This window comes from Peromyscus eremicus, chromosome 8a, assembly GCF_949786415.1.
Source record: "Peromyscus eremicus chromosome 8a, PerEre_H2_v1, whole genome shotgun sequence".
Lineage (NCBI taxonomy): Eukaryota > Metazoa > Chordata > Mammalia > Rodentia > Cricetidae > Peromyscus > Peromyscus eremicus.
In genome coordinates, this window is record NC_081423.1 from 85,114,787 (window position 1) to 85,131,945 (window position 17,159).

The window sequence follows — 17,159 nt, forward strand, 5'->3', positions numbered from 1 at the left end:
AGGAGGACAGCCCTCAGTTCCCAGGGTCCCAGCCATTCCTGTACCACCTCATGTCCAGTCAGAAGCAGGCTGGAACGGGAATGGGAAAGTGGGGGCTGGGAAGGGGGCCCCGAGGCTCATGGGAACACTGAATCAGACACAGGCATTCCTTCCACCACGGGCTGCTTCCCTAGGGACCCAGTCGGGAAGGCAGCTGCAGCTGGGAGCAGAGGCAGTGATGCCCATGGGAAATCACATACCCAGAATGTAAGTGCTCAGATTAGACAGGCAGAGGCTGGGGTAAGGGTGAACGAAAGCAGCAACCAAGGCAGAGGTCAGAATGTTCTGTTCATTTACAAACCATGGCTAAGGATGGACTTGTAAGAAATAAAAATTCCATGTAAATCCTGAAGACAGGCCCCTGGGGTTAAACACTTTCATCCTGTTCTCGTTCTTCTTCTCTGGGCCCAAGCTCCTCTGTTCCTTGGGAATGGAGCCAGGCAGAGGCCATAGAAGGATCCAGGAGGCCAGATGCCCCTTCCTCCCTGGGACACTGGCATGGAGGTTTCTGGGTTGTTCAGAGGGGCCCATAGCAGTTCCCAGATGCTCACAGCATGAAGGCCCAATTACACAGGTCTCAGCTTGAGTCCAGAGCCGTAGGCATTGCAGGGAGCAGGAGCGCCAGCCCCGGCACTCACATGGGGTAATTGAGTACAACGTCTTGTTTGGCGAGCTCTAGCAACATAGGATCGTCGAAGAACTTGCTGATGCTCACATCTTCACTCAGGCCCTGTGGAGAATGGAGTCAGACACTAGGGTGAGCTCCTCAGGAGGGGTAACCGAGCATAGGGGCATCCAGACCCGTGCTTGACGGGGAAGAAGGCTGGTCAAGACTGTCTGAGAACTTGTGCCTTTAAGGTACTGTGACAGCTCCTGTTTCCTTTGGGTCCTAGGTCTGCTTCCCCGAGGGACTGACCTTTCCAAACAGCAGTACACTACCCTCCAAGAGGAAGAAAGACCACACATAACTCCCATGGAGGCCCTGGGGGGTGAGGGATGGCAATGGTTTAAAGAACACATACCTTCCTACGACGGGTTTTGATCATGAACTCCCGGGCCAGGTGAGGAGCTGGCTGGGGCTCCAGAGGGCGGATGACAATGCTCTTGTCCAGAGGATCACCAGGCACAATCTAGGACGCAAAGAGATTCAGGTAGTCAAGGCAGCTTCCCAGAGGATTCAGACCCAGAAGCAGAAATCTTCTCCAGGGCTGAGAAAGGACAGAAGAGGAACTGGCAAGGAGGGCAGTCTGCTGACCTGGGAGCCCAAGTTGGCCAGGTTTCCTCACCTGCCAATGGTGGAAGACAGACAGGGAAAAGGCCTGCCCCTGGGTATGAGTGCGGAGATCAGTCTCAAAGCCGAAAGAGTCGATGGCTGGGATGAAAGCTTTGATCGTGTAGAGAGGGGAGCCTGGGATGGGTGCGTCCTGAGTCACATGCCCCCTGAGAGAGAAAGACAAAAGATAAGGCCTTAGTTGTACACAGCCAACAAGGCAAGGGGCAATGGGTCTTCTCGCCCCTCTGCGTATCTTAGCCCAGCACCATCAAAGATGGATAAAACATGCTCTGCAGAGGGGACTGGCTTGGGGCTCTTAGCAGAAGCCACAGGAGCAGCTACCTCTGGAGAGGAGGAAAGGGAAAGGATACTGAAGAGATGGGATCCTATGGACAACCCCATCACTTCTTCATTTTAGAACTCTCACAGGAGTGGGGGAGGGGAAGAAGAAATCCCAGGCACTGCCTATGGTAAAGCTAGGGCCTGCCTCGGTTCTCCTACTTCCTTGTGGAAAACAAGCTCGTGGTCTTCTGGAGTGGAAAGGTGAGGAGAGCAATGGCTGGGGCCATCTCCTCCTTCCCCGCCCTCAGCAGCCAAGGGACTTCTTGCTCTCAAATACCCTCCCTAACAACAGGCTGCTCACCTGCGCCTGGCCAGGACTGTGTAAACAGCGGACACACAGTCTGCAGGGGCCTGGACCTCTACAAAGTAGTAAGGCTCCATCAGACGAGGAGTGGCCTGCAACAGAGCAAGACAGGGCTCAGTCTGAGGAAGACAGAGTGAGGACATAAAGGGTCTCCAGACCTTCTGGATCCTTCTGTGGCCTCTGCCTGGACCTCCACTTAATTTTCTGTCCAGTTCCCTACAGCTCCACTCACCATGAGGAAGGCAGAGTAGACTACCCGCCTGGCTGTAGGGATGATCTGGCCTCCACCCCGATGGAGGGGTTCCTGGGCAACCACTGCATCCAGGATCTTAAACTTGACATTCCGAATCACTGAAAGGAGATGGGAGAGCTGGGGCTAGTCACAGGGACATGGCAGAACAGCAGGGTAACTTGCTATACTGAGGCCACAGTGCAGCTGCCCAAAGATATGATACAAATATCACATCACATTGGCAAGGCCAGCAGCAAACAGGTCAGCAGTTGAACACGGACTTAGCATTTGATTTAGGCCGCGCTATGACAATGGAGCTTCCTTACAAGTTTATGTGCTGGTTCTGAACAGCTGTTTCCTGCACACAGACTATGTTCTAGAAATTGTATTTGGTCCCACGCAGTCTAGCATCACAAACCACTCCAACCTGATTACCCTCGTGTATCTCTTCTCAACATACCAAAGACAGGTTCTACTCAGGAATTAAGAGCAAAATTGCTCTTCCTACTGGGTCCCAAAGATGGGAAGCCCATCCCTAGCTCATCACCTCATTTGGCTAGAGCAAGTGTCCTGGGAATGGAGTCAGGAGGTCGCCGGAGGACTTACGTTCATCGCAGAGCGGTCCCTCCCTAGTTCCCCACTGGAAACCTTGAACAATGCTGTCCTTCACTGAGCCGAGGAGTGCCTTGTCCACCTGCACAGAAATATCAGGCCTCCTTAGCAGTCCACTGACAACAGGCACCGAGTTCAGAAGGAGGAGAAAAGTATGGCTGTGAGAAGCCACTCTTTGAACAGGGAAGAGGACACTACAGTTTCTTCAATCAAGGATGAACACTTTGCAGGCCTCCCAGCCTTCCACCAGTTTACTCTACCTCTGAGGGCAATGTGTCGTCCACTAGGATGTTTGGTCCTGTAGCATCAGGACCAAAGGCCCAGATGGAACGGGCAGCCAGCAAATCCCAGTCATACTTTGTTTGGAAGAACTCTCCCAGCTTTTTCCTGGAGGAAAGAGGAGAAAGTGGCTCCTGAGGCCATAGATCCTTCCTTTCTGGAATATAGTAACCCACTCTGCCCATCATATCCAGAACAGCAAAGAAGGATGGATGGCGTCAAGGGACCAGGCAAGGAAGCCGTAGTGTGAGCCCTGGAAGTGGCGCCCTGTCTAACCTGTTCCAGGTGATCTGGACCACTTCGTTCTCTATGTCCTCAGCCAGGCCCTTCTCAAGAGGCTCAGCAATCATGGTGATCTTGTTCCTGGTCAGAAAGGACAGGAGCAGTGAGAAGGGGTCATAGGATGAGCAGGGCGACAACACAGCCCTCTGAGAGTTCCAGAAATGGGAGACTTAGAGGCAGGGGGCAGCAAAGGGTGCCCTGTCTTCTTTCATTTGTTTTGTGTTTAAATGTGTATGAGAAGTTTTGCTTGCATTTATGCACAGGCACCACATGTGTGCAGTGTTCAAAGGAGCCAGACAGGGTGCTAGATGCCCTGGCCTGGGACTGTGAGCCACCATGTGTGTGCTGGAAAGAACACTTTGGTGCCTCTGCAAGAGCAACAAGTACTTAACCACTGAGCCGTGTCACCAGCCCCTCTGTCTGCTCTTTCTTGAAAAGTAAGGCTGGGGACGGAGAGTGTAGCCTGGCAGGACAGCATGTTTTTAGCATGTATGAGGAGCTAGGCTCCACTTCCAGACCCACTAAAAAAGAAAAAGCAGCCAGGTGGCGGTGGCACATGCCTTTAATCCCAGCACTCGGAGGCAGAGGCAGGTGGATCTCTGTGAGTTTGAGGCCAGCCTGGTCTACAGAGTGAGATCCAGGACAGGCTCCAAAACTACACAGAGAAACTCTGTCTCAAAAAACAAAACAAAACAAACACCCAAAATATAAACAAACAAGCAAAAACAGTTAATACGTAGGGCAGATTTCCCAAAGCTGACGTGGCACCTAGGAAATTCTCAGGAAGGAATGTCAGAGCAGAAAGGGATGCAGTCTGGAATAAAGTTGTGTATCTAAGCAGCCCCCACCCATCTCAGAAGTCTCTACTGCTACAAAAGCTGTGGTTGGGGTAGGGTGAAGTGAGTGTGGGAGAGGATGAGATTGTTAGTTCCAAGTACCAAGTACAGCGTTCCCAGTTCCCATCATTTTCTTTCTTTTTTTTCTTCTCCCCAAGACAAGGTCATACGTTTAGCCCCAGATGGCTTCGAACTTACTATATAGATGGAGCTGGCCTTGAACTTGCAGCAATTCTCCTAGATTTAAACCACCATGCCTGGGTTTTTGTTGGTGTTGTTTGTTTTGAGACAGAGCCTCACTATGTAGCTCTGACCCTGGAGTTCTGTATGGAGAGATCTTACCACATCTGTTTAAAGGTGTGTATACCACCATGCCCCTCCCCCTTTTATATAAAGAATCTCACATGGCCCAGGCTGCCCTCAAATTTGTTATATGGTTGAGGCTGGCCTAGAACTCCTGATCCTCCCACCGCTACCTCCCAAGTGATGGGATTTGCAGGCATTTGCCACCACACCTAGCCTCTTCCTTTGAGGATTTGTGTGTGTGTGTTTACATGTATGTGTGTACAGGCTGATGTTGTTGGGTGTCTTCCTTTCCACATACTCTCCACCTTTTTTTTTTTTTCTTGAGATAAACACAATGAGTTCCAGGTCAGCCTGAGCTGCAGTGTGAGCCTCTGTCTTAAAAAGACAAGAAAAGTGTACAGAGTAATGGGTTTTTTCGTGGCCTTTTTTCCATACACACATCGTTGTATCTGTTCATGTCTGTTTCCTAGTGCTCCCCCTTGCCTCCACCTCCTGCTTACTTCTTATTGGGTGTTTCAGCAAAGCATTTGAGGGAGGATGTTTCTACCACTGTCTCACAGAATGTCACAACTGGGTCAGCCACCTAGGCAATGAGAAAAAAAAAATCGAGGTAAAATTGAGTTTTGTTGGAAGGACAGAGTTCTACCTAGGGAATTCTGAAGCACCCTTGCTCTTCCTCTGCATAAAACCCCTAAGCGGCTCTGCAAACAGTAGGCTAAACTACCACACTACTACCAAAGAGCTAGGGAGTAGAGAAACTACTTCCAAGTCAGGAGTAAATGGGGGCTCAAACTAAGCTCTAAAACTAGGGCTATAATTATGGTCCAAGGAAGTTCCTGATACCTGCTAGTCACTGAATAACCCCTGGGGGTATGACAGAAACAGTGCTAGAGACCCTTGAGTACCTGCTCCATCCTCAAGCCACAGCCCTAGGAGTAAAAGTGTCTTAGAGGGACAGGACCTCGGAGAGAGTATGTCTTGACTGGGAGACAGTGCCATGCCATGTGTGGTTCAAGATGCTAGGTCAAGACTTGGTGATAAGCCCTGAGAGTCAGCTCCCCCTTTCCATGACACTACCCACTCTGAGTCAATCATTAGGTAGTTCTTTTCCTAATGAAGGGACAAGAATAACTCTGGCTTGGGAGCCTTGACTTTAAACACATGACATTGAAAATGACTTAGTAAACAGGGTAAACCCATTCTCTAGAATCTTCCTGACAAAGAGCAGCAGGAAGTGCTTTCTACAAAAGGGTCCAGTGGGCATCCAGGGGCTGAGGGTCTGGCTACTTAGGCCATCCCTCTGGAACTAGAAGCCAGGCTAAGGGAAGGGGCACCTTGATGTCGATCTCTGAGTACATCTTCCGCAGATCGTGCATCACACAGTCCAGGTAGAGCTCCCCAGTGCCCAGGATCACATGCTCACCAGACTCTTCTACCTGAAACACAGTGGCCGCAGCAGTCATGGCCCTCACCCTCCTGTCTTGGACACAGCAGATGTAAACAAAAACCGAGGCACGAGAGATGAAGATACTATAACTCGTTACCAGAAGCAGTGACCGTTTCAGATTTTTTTTGTTTTCGAGACAGGGTTTCTCTGTGTTGCTCTGGCTGTCCTGGAACTTGCTCTGTAGACCAGGCTGGCCTCGAGCTCACAGAGATCTGCCTGCTTCTGCTTCCCAAGTGCTGGGATTAAAGGTGTGCACCACCACTGCCCAGCCTGTTTCAGCTCCTTAACAAGTTCACTGTAGCTGGGCAGTGGTGGCGCATACCTTTAACCATAGCACTTGGGAGGCAGAAGCAGGTGGATCTCTGTGAGTTCAAGACCAGTATGGTCTATAGAGTGAGCTCCAGGATAGGTTCCAAAAGCTAGACAAAGAAGGGGCTGGAGAGATGGCTCAGTGGTTAAGAGCACTGACTGCTCTTCCAGAGGACTGGGGTTCAATTCCCAGCACCCACATGGCAGCACATGACTCTCTATAACTTCAGTTCCAGGGACCTGACACCTTCACACAATGCACATGAAATAAACTTAAAAAAATAATTATTTTAAAAAAAAATCTACACAAAGAAACCCTGTCTTGAAACAACAACAAATCAGTGGACAGCTAGGGCTAGTTCAGTGGTCAAGCATTTTTTCTGCATGACTGAGACCTTAGATTCAATCCTTAGCACCATCTACATCCCACCCCACATTCCCCCAAAAAAGGGAAGAAAAAAAGCTGGGTGTGGTGGTATGCCTGTAACCCCAGTATTCAGGTGGCAGAGGCAGGAGATTTACCCTGAGGTCAATTTGATTTGTATAGCTAGTTCTAGGTCAACCTATACTGCACAGTAAGAGTCTGTCCCCGCCAGGTGGTGGTGGTACACATCTTTAATCCGAGCACTCGAGAGGCAGAGGCAGGCGGATCTCTGTGAGTTTGAGGCCAGCCTGGTCTAAAGAGTGAGTTCCAGGAAAGGCGCAAAGCTTCACAGAGAAACCCTGTCTCGAAAAACCAAAGTCTGTCCCCAAAATAAGAATGCAGAGGACAATACCGTCCCTAAGACACTGGGAACATTTAGCATAGTGCTGCTGAGTATGTTGTCACTGACTTGATTCCTACCTTGGCCATCCAGGTTAAACCCCAACCTTATATCCAAAAATATAAGCTAGCCCTTTAACTCTCCCTTCCTGCCTCTCAGAAATAGTATGGTGGCAGGTTCAAGAGTGTACAAGATCAGCCACTTTTGTTTGTTTTAATTTTCTGTTATGATGCGTGGGGGTGTTTTGCCTGCATTTGTATGTGTGCACCACATGCATGCCTGGCACCTGGGTGGCCGGAAAGAGCTTCAGATCCCTTGGAAATGGAGTTACGGACGGTGATAAGCAGCCAATGCTCTCAACCGCTGAACCATCTCTCCAGCCCTGTCTGTAGCCCACAGTGGCATCCGACTCCCTATGTAGCTGAGGTTGACCCTGAGCTTTCTGCACCCTCCTGACTCCACCTTGTACATGCTGGGATTGCAGGGGTCTACCACCACACCTGGTTCTCATTTTTCTAGAAAACCAATTCAAACTGGGTGCCTCTTAAGGAATAGTCTATCTAAAGTCGCCTGAGGAAACACACACACTCCAGTTTTGTCTAGCCCTTAAATGGCAACAGGTGAGCACTGTCCACGAACCAGGCTGTGGGAAACAACAGATCAGGAACACCTTCTGAGTGCCACACAGTGCCACACAGCAGTTAGCTGGGGCGGGTATGGCTTGGCAGCTACTGCAGGCCTTGCACATACCTTGGTGGTGAGTGATGGATAGCTCTTGTTGACCTTGCGCAGGCCGTCAAGCATTTTGGGTAGCTCTGAGGGGTTGACCGGCTCCACAGCAATCTTGATAACAGATGTGGTATTGAATTTCAAGGGCCGGAAAATCTGAGCCTGAGAACCAAAATACAGAAGAGTGAGGCCTCAGGGGTAGGCAAGAAGGCCCAGGCCTAAGGGAGAAGCTGAAGTCTTGATTCCTCAACCGAGAACCATGGTACAGCTGGGGCCCAATTTAAAGGGCCATTTGCTCCAGGCATTTTGGCACAGCACTGGGAAGAACAAGAAGCATGTCTCCTAATTCCTAGAATGTGGCAGGGTGAGGACGCATGCTAGGGCCTAGCCAAGAAGTAGCAGTGACTGTGGATTAGGACCTTTTGTGTTTCAAAGCTTGTTGGCTCACGTGGCTACGGCTCCCTGTGCCCTTCTAGCTCAATGTGCTCCCTTTCAGAAACACTACCTCCTCATTGCCTCGGGGTTCAGTTATAGTCGCTGTCTTCACAATCGGCTGATCGACACCTTCAATCAGAACCCAGTTGCCAGCAGGAACACGATTCACCTCAATGTGGTACCTGGAGGAACATCCAATAAACGGGCATAGAACTTAATCAGAGCATTCACTCCATAAAAATGTACCAAGCATCTGCTACACGCCAGGCGCAGATCCAGGAGCAGAGGTGAGTAACACAGATCCACTCTAGCGGGGAGAGATGTGATGAACAATCACATAAGCTCACAGGACAAGTGCTATGCAGCGTGTAGTGTATGAGGATGTAATGGGAAAGCTTAATTCCCAGTAGAGACTCCTGGCAAAATGCCACTGCCTGGTGGACCTCTGTGCATTAGAGGCTAGCCTGGTCTACACAGTGAGTTCCAGGAAAGCCAGGGCTACATTAGTGAGACCCTGTATCACAAAACAAAAAATAAAAAAATAAAAATAGCTATGGCCTAAGATTTATCCAATGTAAGGGACTGCCAAAACATAGATCCTTTCATTTCTGAGCTCTTCAATTTTCTTCTGCCTTCTAGAGAGAAGGGTGGATTTGGAGAACGGAAAGGGGCCATCGCTGAGGCATAGCAGCCACATTATTACCAGCAGGATTGCTCTGGTTCTGCTTGTTACCTGAAGACAAATCGCCCAGAGGCCCAAGCTAAGTCTGATTCAACAGACAGGGATGTCCCAGGGACTCAGCCAAAGAACAGACGGTGGACGTACAGAAACAACTGCTTTTGGGAAGAAAGCTGAAGCAGTAAGTTAAGGGACAGAGAAGAGATGAAAAGTGGGTAAGAGGAGAGATGACCCAGCAGCTGAGAGCATTTGGCTGCTTTTCCACAGGACCTCAGTTTGATTCCCAGCACCTACATGGAGGCTCACAACTGTCTATAACTCCTGTTATAGGGGATCCAAAGGCCTCTTATGGCCTCCTTGGGCACCAAGCATGCGGATGGTGCACAGACATACATGCAGGCAAAACACTCACACACATTAAAAAGGAAAGAAAGTAAAAATAGAAATCCTACTCAAAAAAGCTTCAATCCAGACACTCAAAACTCAAAAGGAAAGATTCCAACATTCCAACAGGAGTTGCCCTTCAGCTCTGGCAACCTTAAGAACTAGATGTCCACAGATCTGCCAGGAGGGGGATTGTGGAATATTCCTTTACACTGTGTGAATATATGTCATTATGACTGGTTTAATAAAGAAGCTGACTGTTCTATGGCTAGGCAGGTAAGGTTAGGCGGGTGAACCACACTAATAGAATGCTGGGAGAAGAAGGGCAGTCTCAGGATTGCAAGGAGGGACATCTTACTCTGCACTTTACCAACCAGGGAGCTGAGTTTCCTAGGATTCCTTTTAACACCTTGCGACAGTCCCAGGATAGAAGCCTACATATGTCCTTGTAGGCTGTGGTCAAGAGTGCAGTACCTGGCGACGGAGATCCAAAGGCGGCCCACAGTACATATCTGGGAGTCTTCCTCATCTTCCAGAGTGTAGTTCTCCCCCAGCACCTTCACAGGCTGTCCAGCATGGATGGTGCCGCTCAGCACCCGGCCAAAGGCATGGAATTGAACTCCATCGTCCGTGCTGTACATCTTAGTAGTGTGGCACATCAGGGGACCCTGGCGGAGGGACAGAGGACAGCTCTAACCACACACAGCCTGAAGGTAGTGCACCTCCCGACAGCAGCTGTGAGGAGAAAGGCCGGACGAAGGAGGAAATGGACTCCTGGAAAAACTCCAAACTGTGTGTTACCCCTCCCTCTGTGAAGGGCCTACAGGAGATTCGGACACAACAAAAATACAAATGAGACAACCAAGCCAGACAGGTGGTACAGGCTGGCAATCCCAGCAGAAGGGAGGCTGAGGCATGAGGGCTCCCAAGAGTGTAATGCCAGTCTCAGGTAGAGTGAAAACCTATGCCATAAAACATGCTCCCGGCCAGGAGGCGGAGGAAAAAGAAAAAAAAATATGTTCCCTTACATCTGGGTCACAGTCACTCATGGCCTCGCCAAGGTCGGAGTCCACGCCGCCAGTGTAGGTATGCTCAATCTTGGGTTTGGCACCCACTTTTGGAGATGGAATGTGCTGTACACACATGTCCACAAAGCCTATGGAGGGAAAAGAGGAAGCCATTACTGCCACATTCTTACAGAGGAAGTGGACGGAAGTATGAACTCAACATGGAAGCTAACACTTCTAGGGAAGTCAGTTTCCTAGGAGAAGAAACTACACACTTTTGGAGTCACACTGATGTCACAGAAATTTAAGAAGATTTCAGTGGGACATAATTCCTTAAAACCCAGCTGACAAAAGTTTAGAGACTCAAACAATCCATGGCCACAGAGATCCAGGCTTTTACTGAACCCAAGTATTTACTGAGTGCTGACACTGAGCCTATGTTTACTTAGGACAGGCCTCAGCTGATTAGCCCGCCCTTTGAGAAACTGCATGTTTCTACTCAGTAAGTTACTGTTTCCCTAACAGATTAGTAAACCACGAAACAGACTGCTCATTCAGACACCGGGATTGGTAAAATCTTTTTCCTTCTTCAGTCTGAAAATCAAACCCAGATGTCTACCCATGAGCCACAGTCCTAACTTCAAGTGTATCTGCTTTTGATGGGTGTCCAGTATCTTCGGACTGATGGCCAGTCCAGAGCTATTATCACCTTTAAAGATGCAGACACCTAACTCCCATCAGACTTAGAATCAACGGTTGCTGAGGCCCTCTGCCTTGGCCCTCTATTACTCATACTTTGAGATCAGTTCTCACTCTATAACCCCGCTGGACTGGAAGTCCCTGTGCAGACTTGGCTGAGAGCTGCCTGCCTCTGCCTCCCGAGCACTGGGCTTAGACATGCACCATCATGCCGTTTCACAGCTATTTTTAAAGACAGCACTTTGCTCTGAAACTCAGCCTACCTGGAAGTGCTATGTAGCCCATGCTGGTCTCAAACCCATGACAATCTTGCATTAGTCTACCAGGTGCTGAGCCACCATTTCTGGCATTATTTATAGACAAAAATCAGTCACAGAAGAAACAGGAAGTCTCCCCTGGTCCCCCTGAAAGCTGCAGGTCATAGAATCAAAACTCAGGTCTTGGCATGTGTGGAGGTGCACATCTTTGATCGCAGTACTTGGGAGGCAGAGGCAGGAGGATATGTGGGTTTGAGGCCAGCCTGGTCTACAGAGTGAGTTCCAGGACAGCCAGGCCTGGATAGCGAGGTCCTGGCTTCAAACACACAGAAATAAGCTCAGGTCTCTCCTCAGCTAGCTCAGTGCTCCTGCTGCGCTGGTATCGGCTTCCACGGACCAGAGAGGAAAGCAGCTCAGCAGACGGAAGGGGGTGAATCCAAGCCCCTGTTAGGACACTATGAAATGCTCCCACAGGCTCCCGTTTGAACTCTTGGTCTCCAGGTAGGGGTTCTGTTTGGGGGGGGGGGGGGCTGCAGAATCTTGAGGAGGTGGGCCTAGCTGGAAGAAGTAGCTAAGTGGGAAACAGGTTTTTGAGTTACAGCCTGGCTCCGTTTCCTGGTCTGTGAAGATGTAAGAAGGTCTGGCTCCCACTCTCATCACACGAACCCCACCATGCCTTCCCCTCCACGATACTGCACCCTATTAAAGCACAAGCCCAAACCAGCTGTTCCTGTCAGGTATCTGTCACTGTGAGGGAGAAAAGCAAACATCTCCTGAGGCCTCACCTGTGTCTTCCCTGCTTGACTCGGTAAACCCACCAGAGCCCAGGGCCTGCCACCCATCTCCTTCACCTGCAGGACCCTCTTGATAGGGGAAGTCTAATCCCTTTTTCCAACATCAGAAACAACTACAGAAAACAGCTGGGAAAGGCTGCTGTAGCTAGTTCACACGCCCTCACAACTCCGCTGTCTGCAGGGGAGCTTCCAAGGCAAGCTGTGGGAGAACACAAGAGGCTGCTGTTGTTGTTGTATGTTTTCTGAGGCATCATGTGGCACAGAGTGTCCTGTGAACTCCTGATCTAACTGCCAAGTTGTAGGACTGCAGGTGTGAACCATGACTGCCAGATGAGGAGAGTAATGTTAAGGGCCTTGAGCTATTTATTACCTGTGAACTCGCCAAAGAACTTTTTACAGACCAGCCTGAGCAGAGGGCGGATGTTCAGCTTTAGCTCCTCCTTGGTAAGGTGGATGCCAAGTTCGTCCAGGGTCCTTGGCAGGCTAGTGTCCACATCACCCACCACCTGTGAGATAGAAGGCACTGGGTCAGCTCTGTAATGACAGCCCTAGTGAGGCATTACACCGAGAGCGAGAGGGAAGGCCCAAGAGAAATCTTACGAGCAGTCTTCTACAGGGAGGGCGCCTGGTAAGAACAGTGTGATTGGGAGGATGAGTCTATGCTACCTAGCCTTCAGGACTGAAGCTGACCCGGCGAAGTCCACATCCCCCACAAACTAAGCATTCAACTTGATTACCGTCAGTGCTGCCCCCTGGTGTCTGACAAGCAGCATCGAGCCCACTCAAGAATCTCTTACTCCTCCTACTTAAAGACTGCCCAGATTTAGAGGCTCATACTGGAAGAAACCAAAAAAGGCCACCTGTCAGGACAGGGCCAAACTAAATCATCCTCTGCAGACTCAAGGTCTCTCTCCAGAGGCAGATTCTGTAAATTTCTTTTATTAATCCATTCCAGCCTGACACAAGATACTAAGTGTTTTTTTAGCACTGATAAATTTTAGTCATTATTTTATTCTATTGCTGTTTTTCTCTTTTGTGGGTGGAAACGGCCACACACATTGTGTGCATGTTATCATACGTGTGTCCACTGGATACAGCACTGATTAAACACCTCCATATTTTATTAGTCTTGGAAGACAGTTTTTTGTTTGTTTGTTTGTTTTTGAGACACAGTTTCTCTGTGTAATAGTTCTGGCTATCCTGGAACTCACTTTCTAGACCAGAGATCCACTTGCCTCTGCTTCCTGAGTGCTGGAATTAAAGGTGTGTGCCACCACTGCATGGCTCAAAGATTTTTAATAAACAGTTGATGATGGAGCTGGGGAATGGGTAAAATGCAAGCTGTACAGGCACGAGGACCTGAGCTGGGATCAATACCCACATAAAGAACTGGGCATGCCTGCATACAAGTCTAATCCCAGCATTGAGAGGTGGAGACAGGGATTGTAGAGGCTCACTGGCCAAGCAGTTCATCAACTGGTGAGCTCCAGATTTAGTGAATGACCCTGCTTCAAAAAAACTAGGTCAGCTGCTAAAGAGGAAGACACCGGACACCAAACTTTGGCCTAAGCACATGCATGCACAAGCATCAGCAGCTGCCCATGAACACGCACACCACACAGAGACCCCTGGGACCTGTCAACACAAACTACAAACAAACAAATGATGACCTAGCAGATTTAAAGCAGGTGGCCCAACACTCACCTGAGCAAGGATCTTATAAAGAGGCTCCAAGATAAACTCCACAAAGCTCCTCTGGGAGCTGCTGGTTGGAGCCTTTTTTGTGAACTTTCTCCTAAAGAGAAAAAGAAGTGTGAGTGACCAAGGAGGGAGAATGTGACTTATCCCAAGGGTACATTGCCTAAATTCTGCATCTGAGTAGAAGCCAAGCAGACGGAGGACACTGTGTGATCACAGTTTCCAAAGGGATTCCTGAGAGGATTTATGGCTATGGCTGTCCTGAACGTCTGACCTGACCTTGAAGACCTAGGGGGCTAGGGTGGGAGGTGTCTTCCTCCACTACAGCTCATGATGCCAAGCATTCAGAGTTGCAGAGAGATGGCGGTTCATGCATAAGATAAAAGTAGATTTTAGTCTCAGAAACTCTTGTCATTATCAGGAAAACAAATCACCAGTCCACAAGGGTAATGCCCCACATGACACTTACGTCTTGGGATTGAAGTAGATGTCACCCCAGAGTCTTTTAGCAAATTCCTGGTAATTAATGTCACCTATAGGAGAAGGCACACAATTACAATTTTCCTGGAACAGTGTAGTGCAAAATTCTGTTTTAGGTGCTGCATGTTGTTAAAGCTCCCTCCTCCCAAGGTCCAGACACTCCTAATCAGGCAGCCAGACACTGAGGCACAGAGGGGGACAGGACTGGTCCACAGAGGACAAGGCTGCAGCAGAGGCATCTTCCCAAGTGCAAGGTCCTGGGCCTAGGAGCATGGCCTGTGTCCTCCTGAGGGACATCTACAGCCCTGTCTGCAGTGACACCCATCCTTTTTGCAACCCATGTGCCATCTAGCTGCAGTGTCAACATGAGGTGCCACTGAATGGAGCCCTAATCCCCGGGAGTCTCCAGTCCTGGAGAGGAAACACTGGAGCCACTCTTTTAAAAAAAGTATTATTATTATTATTATTATTATTATTATTTTTTTTTTTTGGTTTTTCGAGACAGGGTTTCTCTGTGTAGCTTTGCGCCTCTCCTGGAACTCACTTGGTAGCCCAGGCTGGCCTCGAACTCACAGAGATCCGCCTGGCTCTGCCTCCCGAGTGCTGGGATTAAAGGCGTGCGCCACCACCGCCCAGCCTTTTTTTTTTTTTTTTTTTTTTAAGGAAAAGTCTCACTGTGTAACCCTGTCTGGCCTGAAACTCACAGGTAGACCAGGCTGTCCCCAAACTCAGAGATCTGCCTACCCTTACCTCTTCAGCATACCTTACTGGCATGCAACACAACTACCCGCCTCATCTTTTACCAATTAGTATTTTCAGTTTAACTGCAATGTGAAAATCGATCAGACTGAAGCAAGCAGCCGTGACTTTTAAAATTCATGCACTTCTGAGTCTGGGGTGGGGAATATAACGCAGTGACAGAGTGCTTGCCCAGCATGTATGAGCCCCTAATTAGGGTTCATCCCTAGTTTTACAAAACAACAAACTCCTCTGAGCACAGAGCTCCTGAAGCATTCAGTTAGAGAACTGAGAACACCAACTCCTAGATTGTTCTGTTCTTATGTCAGGCTGTCCCCTTACCTCGGACAGCAAAGGAAAGGCACTCTCCTTTCCCAAAGGCCACATTTCCTCCAGACTTTTCTTTCTCATTGCAGCTATTGCTGCATTTCAAATGAGGCCAAACCTACTTCTTCCCTCCTGCCAGTTATGAAGTTCTCCTTCCGACTCTTCAGACATTGTATTTTTCATTTTAACTTTTTAAAGAGTCTCATGTAGCTCAAGCTGGCTTGAACTCACTGGGTAGCCAACGATGACCTTGAATTTTGGATCCTCCTGCCTCTCCTCTCAAGAGACTATGTGTGTACCACCATGTCCGGTTTTACTGAGGATCAAATCCAGGCCTCTTGCATGCTATATACTCTGCCAACTGAGTCCCATCCCTGCTCCTTCTTTCCTACTTTACCAATACCCAAACTTTCCTTCCCCCATGAATTGTCCCACCTGGCCATGCCCTTTAGAGCTGCTCTTACAGTGTGGTACAATCACCACTGGACTGAACTTGGGAGTGCAGGAGACTAAATCCAGGGCCTCACACTTGCCAGGCAAGTGGTCCACCACTAAACTACCCTCTCAGCTTCAACGGCTTCTTAAATACTTGTAAGACGACTACGCAATGTGATGCAGGTTTGTAATCTTCTTCAGCAGACTGAGGCAGGAGGATTCCAAGGTCAAGGTCAGGGCAGGAAACCTAAAAAGACTATCTCCCAAATGGGACAAATTCTCAACACCTGTAATAAAGGACCTACCATTTCAAAGTTCAATACGTGCTTAATCAAAGAGTGAGCAGATACCCTTCCTATCCCTCTCCTTTCCAATCTCAGAGAACAATAATCCATATTCATCATCCTGCTTCTGAATACTGACAAAATACCAAACAGGCGTTGCTTCCTGAAGGCCTTCTTTCATCAGCTCGGCAAAACCACACAATCTTTAATAGCAGCTCCTAAATGCCAACAGAAGCAAGTACCTGGATCTCAAGCCCTCCTCCATCAGGCCCCGACATTATCTGTCAGGTTTGTAAGCACCCTGCCAACGACATATACACTCAACTTCTGTGTTTTTTTGAGAAAGGGTCTCGTGTCGCTCAGACTGACCTTGAACTCACAATCCTCTTGCCTTCCTTGGTTGCTGGGATGGCAGGTGTAGAGCACCACCCTGAAAATGGTCTTCCAGTAGTTTCCAATAGACCTTTTCCCCTTGGTGGCACAGTGCACCGTTGTCTGCACAGGCCAGGAACAACGACACCTGCCTCCACTGGCCCTCTTCCAATCCTGTAAGCCCGATGTGCTTGGCTCTCTACTATCTACCTGTCAGCCCTTTTTTTCCTGTAGCCTGTCCTGCTGAAGGTCACAGGTACTGCCCTCCCCTCCTTCCTTCAGCTACACCTAACAGTAACAGCTACTCAGCATCCAGCTTCCACTACAACCTTATGGTGTTGTTCACCATGGTGGGATTCCAGGGTCCCAACTCCAGCAGAAAGTTCTGTGATACATGTAAGTAATTATGTAAAATAATTACACATCACATATGAAAAGTGAGGGCCCAGGAGCCCATGATCTTGAATATTCCCTTTAGTGCAGCCTTTCCACATGTTCCTATGTGGCTTTTCCTAACACTGTTGGGATTACACGAGAGCCCAGGGCTAGTGCTCCATACACTGATGGAGGGGCCAGAGGATGAGTAACTGCTATGGAACAGTCTTTGTACACTGTAAATACGTATTACTCTCATTTGCTAATAAAGAGCTGACTGGCCTACAGCTGGGCAGGAAGAGATTGGGTAGGAGAGCCAGACTAGGAGGATGCTGGGACTTGGGAGTCACCAGCCAGACACAGAGGAAAGCAGGATGTGTATGAAATGAGATATCCATGAGTTGAGTCATGTGGTAGAAATTATATAAGAAATATGGGTTA

At 49.0% G+C, this 17,159-nt stretch overlaps 1 protein-coding gene across 2 annotated transcripts in view; it reads right to left on the bottom strand.

Annotated features, from left to right (window-relative positions):
* Positions 1-314: 314 nt before the first annotated feature.
* The window catches only part of Eftud2 (elongation factor Tu GTP binding domain containing 2), a 43,966-nt gene continuing 27,121 nt past the window's right edge, over positions 315-17,159 (bottom strand). For both annotated transcript variants that reach the window (XM_059271879.1, XM_059271881.1), the window contains exons 12-28: positions 14,177-14,240; positions 13,714-13,804; positions 12,380-12,515; positions 10,281-10,408; positions 9,727-9,920; positions 8,260-8,371; positions 7,776-7,916; positions 5,840-5,941; positions 5,006-5,088; positions 3,358-3,444; positions 3,063-3,189; positions 2,797-2,884; positions 2,191-2,309; positions 1,956-2,050; positions 1,326-1,479; positions 1,062-1,169; positions 315-769 (exon numbers count right to left, since the gene is read on the bottom strand). In XM_059271879.1, the coding sequence (XP_059127862.1) occupies positions 674-769; positions 1,062-1,169; positions 1,326-1,479; positions 1,956-2,050; positions 2,191-2,309; positions 2,797-2,884; positions 3,063-3,189; positions 3,358-3,444; positions 5,006-5,088; positions 5,840-5,941; positions 7,776-7,916; positions 8,260-8,371; positions 9,727-9,920; positions 10,281-10,408; positions 12,380-12,515; positions 13,714-13,804; positions 14,177-14,240 (1,925 nt within the window). In that variant the 3' untranslated portion in view covers positions 315-673. The remainder of the gene's footprint in view (positions 770-1,061; positions 1,170-1,325; positions 1,480-1,955; positions 2,051-2,190; positions 2,310-2,796; positions 2,885-3,062; positions 3,190-3,357; positions 3,445-5,005; positions 5,089-5,839; positions 5,942-7,775; positions 7,917-8,259; positions 8,372-9,726; positions 9,921-10,280; positions 10,409-12,379; positions 12,516-13,713; positions 13,805-14,176; positions 14,241-17,159) is intronic.